At 45.4% G+C, this 13,133-nt stretch overlaps 1 protein-coding gene across 2 annotated transcripts in view; it reads left to right on the forward strand.

Moving 5' to 3' along the window:
* LOC133509166 (long-chain-fatty-acid--CoA ligase 1-like) overlaps positions 1–13,133 on the forward strand; it is a 28,805-nt gene that overhangs the window by 3,014 nt on the left and 12,658 nt on the right. For both annotated transcript variants that reach the window (XM_061835933.1, XM_061835932.1), the window contains exons 2-3: positions 3,104–3,417; positions 12,216–12,330. In XM_061835933.1, coding sequence (XP_061691917.1) covers positions 3,223–3,417; positions 12,216–12,330 — 310 coding nt within the window. In that variant the 5' untranslated portion in view covers positions 3,104–3,222. The remainder of the gene's footprint in view (positions 1–3,103; positions 3,418–12,215; positions 12,331–13,133) is intronic.

Here is a 13,133-nt window from a genome sequence, read left to right on the forward strand (position 1 = left end):
ACCAACACGCTTTCCCACGAGGAAGCTGAGTCTGGGTGCTCTGAGCCGAGGTCACCGAGGTGGTTAAAAAGCTCCTTGGTGGGAGGGCCCCAGGGTTGGATGAGATTGGCCCAGAGTTCCTAAAGACTCTGGATGTTGTGAGGCTGTCCTGGTTGACACGGCTCTGCAACATCGCATGGACATCGGGGACAGTGCCTCTGGATTGGCAGACTGGGGTGGTGGTCCCCCTTTTCAAGAAGGATGACCGGAGGGTGTGTTCCAACTATCGAAGGATCACACTACTCAGCCTCTACTGGAGCTGGTACTGGAGATGAGGGTCCGTCGGGAAATCGAGTTTCGAATTCAGGAGGAGCAATGTGGTTTTCGTCCTGGCCATGGAACAGTGGAGTGGACCAGCTTTGCTCCCTCGGCAGGATGCTCGAGGGTGCATGGGAGTTCGGCCAACCAGTCTACATCTGTTTCGTGGACTTGGAGAAGGCATTCGACTGTGTCCCTCGCGGAGTTCTATGGGGGGTTCTTCGGGAGTATGGGGTACCGAACAACCTAATACAAGCTGTTCGATCCCTGTACGACTGCTCTAAGAGTTTGGGCCGCATTGCTGGCAATAAGTTGGACTCGTTTCTGGTGAGAGTTGGACTCCACCAAGGCTTCCCTTTGTCACCAATTTTGTTCATAACTTTTATGGACAGAATTTCTAGGCACAGCCGAGGCATAGAGGGTGTCTGGTTTTGTGGCCTCAGCATCGCATCTCTGCTTTTTGCTGCGCCAGGTCTCTCTGGTGAAATTCGCAGCTGAGTGTGAAGCGGCTGGGATGAGAATCAGGGCCTCCAAATCCTCCGCAGGGTATCCGGATTCTCCCTTAGAGATAGGGTGAGAAGGTCTGTCATCCAGGAGTGGCGCAGTGTCAAGGCGCTACTCCTCCGCAGTGAGAAGAGCCAGATGAGGTGGCTGGGGGATCTGATTGGGATGCCTCCCTGGTGAGGTGTTCCGGGCGTGTCCCTCTGGAAGGAGACCCCAAGGCTGACCCAGGACACGCTGGAGAGACTATGTCTCTCGGCTGGCTTAGGAAGGCCTTGGGATCCCTCCGGAAGAGCTGAAAGAAGTGGGTGGAAAAGGGAACTTTGTGTATACCTGCTGAAACTACTTCACCCCCAACCCGACCCGGAAAAGCGGTAGATAATAGATTGATGGTGACAAATAGCTGACTAACGTAAACTGAAAAGCAAAATATCATTGACAAGAATTTAGGTGGAGCAAATGTCTGCACACACAACGTTATCTATATCACTCGTTGTATTGCTTCCTTCATTGTTTATCTCATTCGTTGATCATCGCAGCTGACCACAGAGATCAGAGGCCATTGGGGTAAAGTGGAGTGGGCAGAGCAACTTCTTTTGGATTTTGCCAAGTACATTTCTTTGTTAAAGAAGTTGTGCTTTCCTTATCTTGTAAAAATGCACTTGTAACGAGATCAAATAATGTGTAGCTCCACTCTACTCTCCTAACCCTCTACTTTGGATTAATACAAAGTTAAACACAAAAATGTATTTGTGACACTATAATCTCAGCGATGTCAATGATAATGTAAATTCACGACTTTCTTTCTGTCAAATCTTCAAATCAATCGGGCTCACTTTGTGGGGACAGACAGCCAATCAGAACACTCACTTGATGGAAACAGTGTGACCTTTGACAAATAGATGAGATCAATGAAACGGAAAATGAATCAATCAAAGAGAAAGAGCAACAGGGAGTCTTGTTGTGCAAGGAGCAAATCATTTGCGCCTACTTGTCAAGGGCAGTCTCATATTGCTGGTTGCTGTAGCAGCAGTCACAACCGAGTCAGAGAAGCAAAACGGTCTTACCTGTTTGTTGCAGGTGAGTAGGAAACAGTTTCGTAGACCGTGAATGTGTGCATGTTTATAAGAAGTCATGTTATTATTCAAACATCTTTTGCTCAAATTGACATGTATCTTACAGAGTACGGTGCAGACGCTAATCGCGGTTTCTCTGGAGAGTTGAGTAACACTCGGGTCTTTCAAAGCAATCAAACAAGATTTCCCTTTAGTCCAATAAATTCTGTAGAATAAGTCTTGCAAACAGTTCTATTGAAAGTAATCACCTCACATATTCATTTACATGGCCCTTCATCATATGTTTGAGGTTATTCTTGCCTATTGTAACTGCATCGGTGTGTTTTGGGGTTACATTGAGTCTCAGACAACAACAAAAAACGAGGTCAAAGATTTTAAAGACAAAAGTTACAAGATAACGCTGCATTAGTTGTGTTGAAATGTGAAATTTGAAACAAGATCCCGAAAAATATCATTTTTATCGTTGTTTTCTTTCAATTTAGTGAGATTGTCAGAAATTGCCTGGTTGATTGAAACATGGTTTGATTGTCCCTGTTTCTGTTTGTTTTGTTTCATTTGGATCTGGTTTAAAGGTCGTTTTGGTCATCCTCAGAGTTTAGCTGGTGGCAAACTTGTCATTAGGCTGTTTACTGTCAAATTTTACCACTGCTCTCCTAGTTTGTGACCTCGTGTGTGAGTGTTTGTTTGTCTGTGTTAACTTAACTGGGAGTCCCATTTGAGACTGAAACCATTGCAATTTTAGAGACACTCTCAAAAGGTCTTTTTCATTCATTCGTTCATTAGATTTGTAGATGTATTCTTGTAAACATACTGGTAAGTTGTTTTGACACAAGTTGCGAAATGTAATTTATTTTAAGAAAAAAATATAACACGTTCCCATTGATTGCACAAAGCTGCCATGCTGTAGTTGCTTGCTGTTGGGCAGAATATTTTTTTTTTCCATCACCATATTTTAAGCAATAAGCATGACCATTTCTAAACTGCTAAAAAATGTTTTTGTATGGTACATTACATTGCCTGCTGGACAGACATTCTTAGGCAGATGCCTTCCATTGGCATTGAAAGGGAAAAACAATTCTCAGCAGGTACGCTGTTGAGTTCATTGCGGTTAGTAATGTTATGCAACGTGTACAACAACATTGACAAATTTCCTCCCCACAACAGTTACACTCGTGGGCTGAAGTGCTTCGCTTCTTACACTTACACTTTGCTTCTTATTATTACCTCAGGGCGTCCAAAAACCAAGCCTACCTTCAGAGCCACATTCTTACTGTGTACTCCTCACCCAATCCACCTCGCCCAAGTGAAAACGGAAAACACCACCATCTGATACTACATCATCAGAATCATGCTGAGCCCGGAGTTCTTGAAGAAGCTGAGATTGCCAGATCTGGATTCTGTCAGTCAGTACTGTAGGGGTCTGTCCGTGTCGACGTTAATCAGCATGGGAGCGATCACAGCTGCAACAACCTTCTACATGGCAACACGACCCAAGGCCCTCCCACCTGTCTGTGATCTCAAAATGCAGTCAGTCGAAGTTCCGGTGAGTTTCAGCTCCTTCTTCTTGGTGGCAGTTGGTTGTGCTTGTACAAATTCAATTTAAATCTGAGGCCTTTTTTTTTCTACATGCTGCATTTTGAAGTGCTCTTGGGGTCTACAGTTTCTATTACATTTTAAAAAGGGAAAAATTATTACCTTATAGGCTTTGAATACATAATGGTCTTTTACAGGGGAAATCCATAAAGTAATAAATTTGTCTGTTTTAAAATATAATAGGCCCATAATGTCAGAGCTGACCAATAATGTAATGAAGGTCCTGAACCTATAACGTCCACTACATTTGAAATTAGACTTTTACAGCCACGATTTGAAAAGCATTTTTTCCCTCACTGTCTGACATGAAAGTTGATAATTTTCCTGTTTTAGGTCATATGAGGTGACCAAAAATATTTACCTACAGTATATTTACTAAATGCCGAAATAATGAAATATTTTTTTTGTTTCTTATTGGCTTCTTCATAGTCATAAATTTACATCCAATTAAATTACCATGCCTTTAAGCATTCATCAATTTTCTGTACTGCCATTTTAGAAAACCTATATGACGATGCCACATATTCGGAAGCTTCAGATGGCTTTATTGACAACAGTTGTGGCTGAATTTGAAGGCAGACTGATTGATTGTGTAAACTCAAAACAAATCAGTCAAGACATCAGGAAGAGAAGTGTGGGCTTGCACAAGTCAACGTTTGTCCTTGGGTCCAATTTCCAGATGTCCAGAGGTGCCACGTTCATCTGTTCAAACAGTTCTCTGGAAGTATAAATCGGACGGGAATATCCAGCCATAATACTGCCCAGGAAGGAGAACAGTTCTGCATCCCAAAAATGATTGTGGTTTGGTTTGAAAAGTCCAATGCATTCCAGGAACAAAAACAAAAGATTTTGTGAAGATGCTAGCTGAAGCTAGTATGATTGTCATTATCCACAGTGAAAGAAATATTGTGCCACCATGAGGCCAGCCATAAAAATATTTAGGTTTCCCGTAACTCGACCGACCGTAAATATTCAAAAGCAAATAAAATTGCCGAAATCGGCTTGTTTTTTTTCCAACGAAGGGGACGTCTGGACAAGGGAAGTAATATTAACCAATCAGGAAGTGATTTTCTCACCTTCTGTCTCACGCTATCATGGCGGACGGTATGACGTTTGCTTTCTCGCTTATTTTAAATGGCTAATACATCGTGAGCAATAAGTTGAGAAATGTGAGCCCTTCTTTTACAGTGCAGGATGCATTCAAACAAATTGCCCCGGAAGAATTGGGAGATGGCATGCTGTCTGAGATAAAAGCACTGCGACTGGGGCAAACGCACAGTGGCATCCAATGCGAATGTTCCCATGATTTTGAGACATTACTACTGTTCGACGCCCCCCCCTGAACCCCAGACTGGTGGCCATCCAGGCCACCAAACACGAGGCGTCCGGGCGGACAGGTCAGGAGGACGACCCGGACGCCAAGCACCAGGGTCCCCACATGGCGATTCGGGCGGACGACCTCTGTGAGGAACCAAACGGCGAGGCAGGAACCAGAACGAGGCAGGCCACTGCTCCAGACGAGAACCTCCCACGCCGTCGTTGCAAGACGACCAGGGATTGGTCGCCAACGAGGCCAGGTCCTGAAGCGGCTGGGCGAACTCAGGATTGAAGAAGATGATGGAGAGCAGGACCAGAGCCATGACCGCCACCCCGAAGTCTCTCCAGCTCCTGGGTGGCTCCACAGAACTCCCCAGCTCCTGCTGGACAGGGACGTGAGAAGGCGGCGGCGCCAGTAACGCCCCCTCCTGGACAGGGACGTGAGAAGGCGGCGGCGCCAGTACCGCCCGCTCCTGGACAGCAACTTGAGAAGGCGGCGCCATTACCGCCCCCTCCTGGACAGCAACTTGAGAAGGCGGCGGCGCCAGTACCGCCCCCTCCTGGACAGCAACTTGAGAAGGCGGCGCCAGTACCGCCCCCTCCTGGACAGCAACTTGAGAAGGCGGCGCCAGTACCGCCCCCTCCTGGACAGCAACTTGAGAAGGCGGCGCCAGTACCGCCCCCTCCTGGACAGCAACTTGAGAAGGCGGCGCCAGTACCGCCCCCTCCTGGACAGCAACTTGAGAAGACAGCGACCCCGTCGCCGCCTCCTCTTGGACAGGAACGTGAGAAGGCAGCGACCCCGCCGCCGCCGCCTCCTGGACAGGAACGAGAGAAGGCAGCGACCCCGCCGCCTCCTGGACAGGAACGAGAGAAGGCAGCGACCCCGTCGCCGCCGCCTCCTGGACAGGAACGAGAGAAGGCGGCGCCAGTACCGCCCCCTCCTGGACAGCAACTTGAGAAGGCGGCGCCAGTACCGCCCCCTCCTGGACAGCAACTTGAGAAGGCGGCGCCAGTACCGCCGCCTCCTGGACAGGAACGAGAGAGCGTGCCCGTCGCCGACAGAGGAGGAACGGGGAGCGGCCGCGGGCCGGTCACCGACAGAGCAGGAACGGGGAGCGACCGCGGGCCGGTCGCCGACAGAGCAGGAGTGTGGAGCGTCCGCGGGCCGGTCGCCACTGCCACTCCAGAGCACGGACGAGAAGCGGCTGTGGAGACGTCGCCACCTCCTGGACAGCAGCGTGAGGCGGCATCGGGTCGGTCCCTACTGCCACGTGAGCTTGCAGTGCATCCGTTGAAACAGCAACGTGGGCGTGGCGCGGTGGCGAATCCGTTTCCTGGGCAACGTGAACCTGAGTAGGCGGAGAGTCAGTCGAAACTGACACGTGGGCGTGTCTCGGGAGCGGGTCAGTTCCAACTGCCGTGTGAGCTCTGCTCGGAACCGCCAAAACCTCGACGTGGGCATGGCGAGGAGGCGGGTCAGTCTCCACAGCTACGTGCACTTGGCGAGGTGGCGAGTCTGTTCCCACTGTGGCGTGCACTTGGCAAGGGGGCGGGTCGGTTTCCACGGCAACGTGAACCTGAGTCAGCAGAGAGTCCGTCGCCGTTGCGACGTCAGCGTAGCTCGGCTGGTTCGCCAATCTTTGCCGGACCTGGGCCGTGAGAGCCGCCAATTCCGCGCTCTGCCGCTCAATCTCCGCCCGCAGTTCGCGGCGGAACGCCTCGTGATTTGGCTGCACCTCCTCCCTCTGGGCTGGAAGCCTCGCCACCAGCTGCGGGTCTGCCGGTCTCACCGTTACCGGCGAGGAGTGGGAGGACTGTGTCTTCGTCGCCGCGCAGCGAGAGACACCAGGAAGCGCCCGGCCGGGGCGTCTCCTCTGGCCGCCCCGCGGAGGTCCCGGGTAGATGGCCAATCAGGTTCCCTCGTACCGATTGGTGTACTTTGATCTACCGGGTGAAGACGTTCGGGTGCTGGAAACGCGGGGAGGTGAAACAAACTGATTGGGATGAAAGATCGGACGAGCAGATTCATAGAATAATCGGAGTCGTACTCAGGCAGCCGGTCAAACAAATCGTGGTCCTCCTCATATTCCGAAAAGTCAGAGTCCAGAAGAATATGAGGAGCCGGACGGGTCGTGTTCGGGACGTATTCATACCTCGCTGGCGGAGCGTAAGACACGGAAGGGGAGGACGTCAGGGAGCCTACCCGGATTGGACAGGCTTGGTCCTCCGGCAGACGGTCTACCTTGCGTCGGTCCCGGCGACGCCGGGTCTTTCCTGCTGGGTCCTGTATTGGCCAGTTCGTTCTGTCACGTCCCATCAGAAACGAGAGGTAGGACCCAAATGCAGGAACTCGGAAGACGCAAGGTAGTTCAAGAAGAGACTCGTTTATTGTAAGCCGAGGTCGGGGATCGAGCAGGCAGTCCGGTGCAGCAGCGGTTGTTGGGGCGTCGGGCGAAGAGAGCAGATGAGTGGGCAGCCAGTAGTCGGTACACGGGGAAACAATCGACGCAGGCAGAAGTATCAAGGAGTCAGGCTTACAAGGTTGGTCTGAGAACGGACGAAGGTTGGTACACACAGGTTCGAACGGGGATACGAGAATGCTGGAACGGGGCATGAAGCTCACCGAACTGGCAGAGGACCAGTTGTCACCGGGTCCTATATATACGGGGGATGATCATCCCGCATGAGGCACAGGTGTGTGCCTCCCAATTAGCGCAGCCGCACGGGCACCCGCACAGGATCATGACAGTATCAACATCACATTTTTTTTTTATACAATGCACTTTCCTTTATTATTTTATCAGCAAATCATTTCCCAATGAAATCATATTTTTGTTTGACGTCTGTGACACATTTGGATACAGCAACAGTTTTTTGCAGTTGTTTCATTTAGTAATTGAACTAACAATTTTGCATACATTCCCTGTGGATGAAATTATCTGTTTTTTTTTTCTATTTTTCAGTATTGCGCAAAAATATGAACCGTTGCAAATGCATATTGGTTTTCTGTATAAATCGTTAAAATTTTCTTCCATCAGTTGTCATGCCTCAGTTAGTGTTAGTTTTACTGTTTTTGCAGAAAAGACTACAGCATATTCTGATTCGAACACAACATTCCCTATTGGTCACATCTCACATCTATTTATGTAAAAATGTTTTACTTTCTTTCCCAATTTTTGACAATCATGTTTTGTTCCATCTCCCGGAAATGGCAATATTTGCTGGATTAAGAGTTGTACATCTTTGTATTTGGATAGAAATGTCATGTTTCGCAGAAGGTGGAACAAAACAGTTCACTTAGTTCTATGAAGTCACAACGTGACCTTTGAAAGTCATAATCTTATCACAATTTGGCAAAATCAAGACCGCACTTGCTTTATGTTGCAAAATGCTTTTTTCGCTTCGGCCCTCCATTTCAACAATGTCATTTTTAAGTCTTCTTTATTGCATCATTTTGTGTAATGGATCTGTTAATTTGGCTAAGTTGGTACCCAAATTCAGCATTAATTTGTCAGTCCCAAAAATGACAAATTGTTAATTTGTTTGTGGCTTTAGAGTTTGTAAAATGTTTAACCTGTTATTGGCAAATTTGGAGTTTCTTTTTGCTTTGTGCCCGTCCTCAGCCAGATGCTTTAAAAGAGCCACTGTCTTTCACATTTCCTTATCAGCGGAAGCTGTTGGTACATCATTCAAATAAACCATGGAGTAGAAATTTTGACTCCAAATGTAAATGCAAGCCAAATTTGGTATTCATTACCCTCTGGGTTTGAGAAAAATGCATTACTTATCTCCACTACGATGAATATTATTGCATCTAGTCTGAGGGAATTAAAGTGTCAGGGTCAGGCACCAAAGGTAGTCTTATTTTGTATGTCCTGAGGTGCAGCCGGCAGACCCCCCCCCCCCCCCCAAAGGTTTTGTCCAAGTCCAGTCTGTCTTAGTCGGTCATTATTTTATGATGTCATGTCATATTGTGAAAAAGGCAGTTGGGGGTAGAGAGGAGCGTGCACTCACCTCTCTGTTCTTAATTTTCAACTTCCCTTTGTTGTCCTGATGTCAGTCCTGTCTTGTCATCATCTCTTCTTTGAAACATCATTTAATTTTCTTTCTCTCAACTTTCTCATCTCTATCTCATGCTATTTTCATCCAATATTCTATATGTCTCTTTATTATTACTTATTATTATTTACTTATTTGATTATATACTCTTGCAAGGTCGCTATTTTCTGGCAATTTAACTGACCAGTGAAATTGTGTTGGATATCCATTGATATAAATATTAGTTTGTGTCGGATTTAATTTTTCCAACATATTTCCAGTCTTTACACTGCAGTGTGTCCCTAAGTTTTTCCTTACAATATTTTCCGCCATTTTAGTCAATTTGAACCAGTCAACAACTCCTATGGAGTTCTAAGTGGCTTTGTTCTATAACTCTTTCAAGTGGAGAATTGTTACCTTTATTTTCTACAGTGGCATGTTACGTTTACAACTGAGGCCATACCACTTTCACACAATTTTCTCTTGCACACGCGGGATTAGGGGTGTTTATGGAATTTATTGCAAAGCTATTTACACATGGAATTTAAGTGCGCAACAGGGCTCCACCACCCTCAGGCGGTTTCGGGAATTTTAGGAGCAAAAGCTATTTACACACTGAATTTAAGTGCGCGACAGGGCTCCGCCACCCTCAGGGTGTTTTGGGAATTTTAGGAGCAAAAGCTATTTACACACGCAATTTATGTGTGCGACAGGGCTCCGCCACCCTCAGGGTTTTTCCACCCTTAAACTGCTTGACATTGACTAGTATCGACTAGGCTTGATCGTGTCTCCTTACACGCTTTTTAAACCAAAATTGGACTCACCCTGTTGTCTTCCGTCCGTCTCTGGATCCCGTCAACTGTCTGATACCAGAACGGCGGACTGCACACCAGTCCCGGAAAGGGTCTTTAGACTCAGGAGTCTGCCGTGGCCATGGTCTTTCTGGTATTCAACACACCCACTAGAATCCTCAGGCATCTTGGGATGTGGCTCAAAGGACCAATTTAATTATTATTTTTTAAAGCAATGAAGCATTAAAAACCAAGAAAGCAAATATGAGAACTTTATATCCAATTAATCCAACACCAGCACCTCATTCCCAAATTTAGAATCCAAAGAACAAGCTATGTATGTTATCCAGGTCTGCACATCACTGATTTTAAATCATTATTGGGAAGTTGAAAATGTGAAGAAATAATATTTATACAATGTATAGCTAAAATGGAAGGTACATCAATACACTGAATATATTCAGTGGTAGTATATGGGCCAAAATATTTGCAGAATATCATGGAATAGACCTTTGCAAAAAAAAAAAAAAAAATCCTACCTACCTATTCATTTTTTTCGCTCTTGTTACTGGAAACCAAAATATTTTTTATGGATAGCCTGGGTTGATAGGCCACTGTCCCAGGAAGAAACCATTACTCCCAAAGGAACTTCAAAAAGATAGATTGCCGTTTGCTCTTGCACACAAGGACAGAGACCTTCATTCTTGAAGACATGTCCTGTGGTCTGACAAAATTCTAATTGAACTGTTTGATCATACTGAGCACTGTTATGCTGGGAGGGAAACTGTCAATCCTGAGAAAAGCATCCTAACTGTGAAACACAGGGGTGCAGGGTCATGTTTTGGAGTTGTTTTCCTACAGGAGGGGCTTGTGCATTTCCTAAAATACAGTAGATGGCCTCAGGAGGAAAGAACCTGATGTGGAAATACTGAAGCAACATCTGAAGACATCAACCAGGAAGTTAAAGCTCAGGGCCAAATGGATCTTCCAAATGGACAATGGGCCGAAGCATACTGCTGAACTGGTTACAAAGTCGCTTAAAGATAAAATCAATGCTTTGGAGTAGCCATCAAAAAAGCCCTAATCTCTAATACCTATTGAAAATGTATTGGTAGACATGAAATGGAATGTGTGAGCAAGGTGGCCTCCTAACTCAGTTACACCATTTCTGTCAAACCGTAGGTAACAAAAGAAGTGAAACCAGTACTCAAAAAAAAAAAACAAAAGGAGGAGATCCTCCTGAAAAAAAGGTCTCAAGAGAAATATCTGTCTCTCTTTACACTGCTTACCCTCACTCGAGTTGTGGGTATGTTATAGCTCCTCCCAGCTAACTGCGGTTGAGAGTCTGGGTATACTGAACTGGTTACCAGCCAATTGCAGAGCACATCTAAACAAACACTCACACTCACATTTACCCCTGTGGGAAATTTAGAGTCTTCACTTAATTTACTGTGCATATTTTTGGGATGTGGGAGAAAACTTACAAAGGCCCGGGAAGAACATTCAAACTACACACAGGCAAGGCCGGATTTGAACACAGGTCCTCAGAAATGTGTGGCAGACAAGCTAACCCGTCGCACACCGTGCTGCCCTTAGAGAAGTGAGAAATGAAATAAGGAAAACTAAAATAAAGTTTAAAAAATGTGTAATATAGCAGTGGGAATCTCCATGCTGTGTGGCAGGGAATCAAAATTATGGCATCCATAAATCAATATATAAACCAGCGAAGAAAACAAACTACAATCAAGGGAGTAGACAACGTTGTTTTGCCGCTTTCAAGTCGTGTTTCTTCACGATGTAAAAGTGTTAGGTTTATCACCTAACTTGCTGGAATAGTTGCACAAATAACGGACAAGAAGTCGTCTTTCTTCTGATCAGGATGTGAGAGACAGGCCAGTTACAGTCTCCAAACACGTTCTGAACCAGCCTCTCACGTACTCTTTTTTTTTTTTTTTTTTTTTTTTTTTTTTTTAAATTAGAAAACACACAAGGTCAAAAGGAGGGGTGAGCAGATGAAATAAACAAAGGTACAATTTTGGTGATGACGTGGCACATCGTACAATGATGATTTAGCACATTCTTTGGTTATGATGGAATTGTCCTTGGCCACTTGTAAGAAGATACTGTTGCATCTATGTGTAGGAGCTCGTCCTGTGAACAAGACTCTTCGAAGCAAGGATGATACTTTGGCTTTGTTGCAAGGCCATAATAAATATATTATTATTATTAATATTAACGATAACTAACAAAAAGGGATGACCATATGGAGGGAGGGAGTGTAATAGAGACAGACAAAGAGAATGACAGTTATATCCAAAAATAAAAAGTGAAATAAAGTGGTATGTGATAACTTGTTTTATGAATGGCCAAAAGTTATTACATTATATTTCCATGAATTGCATTACTTATTTGGCCACTTACACTATTGTGGGTCTATTTTTGTGCATTATGGCTTCTACTTGGATCAATGCATGTAGCATTATCAATCGCCACAGTCTTGAATTAAGTATGAAATATTGAAGCCTATGTGTATGTAAATCAGGTTCAAAGGTAGTTGGAGTTTAAACTGTTCCTCTAAAACATTTACTCTTTTACACAGGGAGGAGAGTTTGTACGTCAATCACCTCTGCTGAATGGCGACAGTCTCTTGACACATTTCTATGATGATGCAAAAACAATATATGAGTTCTTCCTGAGGGGCGCTCAAGTATCCAGTAAGTGATTTGATGTATCCACCAAACACAGCCAGGTGTAACTATTGCAAGGAAGAAGCACGTACCAAGTTAATACAGTACCTGTTTTTAACATTATCTACACATTTTTTTTTTTTGAAACATGAGAGACCCCACACATGATGAGGAAAAAAATGCTCTTATTGTGTATGGTGTACTGGCGATGACATATACCAGTGATGATCAAACAGTGTGCCGGGGTACATTAGTGTGTTGTGAGGACTCTTCAGGTGTGCTGTGGAAAGTTATCCAGTTTTATGTAATTGTTGAAAAAAAAAAGTTATTCCAAGAAATAATGTATCTTTATTCATCCATTTATGCCAGTGAGGCACAATGACAGACAGAACAAAAAAAATCCTCTTCTATTAGATGGCAGGAAGTACATACACTAATTAATCTATCCATTTTTGGTGACATTTACTTTAGTTTGTGTGCCGTAGGATTTTTCAATTGTAAAATATGTGCCTTGGCAATATAAAGGTTGGAAATCCCCGACATATACAGCACACACACATACAGGTATATAAGGATACCTTCATTGACAAGCGTTGGTCTTCTTACCTGACCAAATGTTTGTTATAGTACTGTCATGGTCCTGCTGGTCCAGCCCTGGCTGGGCGGGTCCCAGCGCACCGGGGCTGATTGCGAGGCGCACACCTGCGCCTCATCCGCGTTGAGCAACCCCTGTATTTATAGGACCCATGGGACGACTGGTCTTCGCCAGATCATCGCAACTCATGTCCCGTTCCTGCACTCCCGTATCTCTGATCCTGAACCTGTGTGTA

The sequence above is a fragment of the Syngnathoides biaculeatus genome, chromosome 11 (genome assembly GCF_019802595.1).
Source record: "Syngnathoides biaculeatus isolate LvHL_M chromosome 11, ASM1980259v1, whole genome shotgun sequence".
Lineage (NCBI taxonomy): Eukaryota > Metazoa > Chordata > Actinopteri > Syngnathiformes > Syngnathidae > Syngnathoides > Syngnathoides biaculeatus.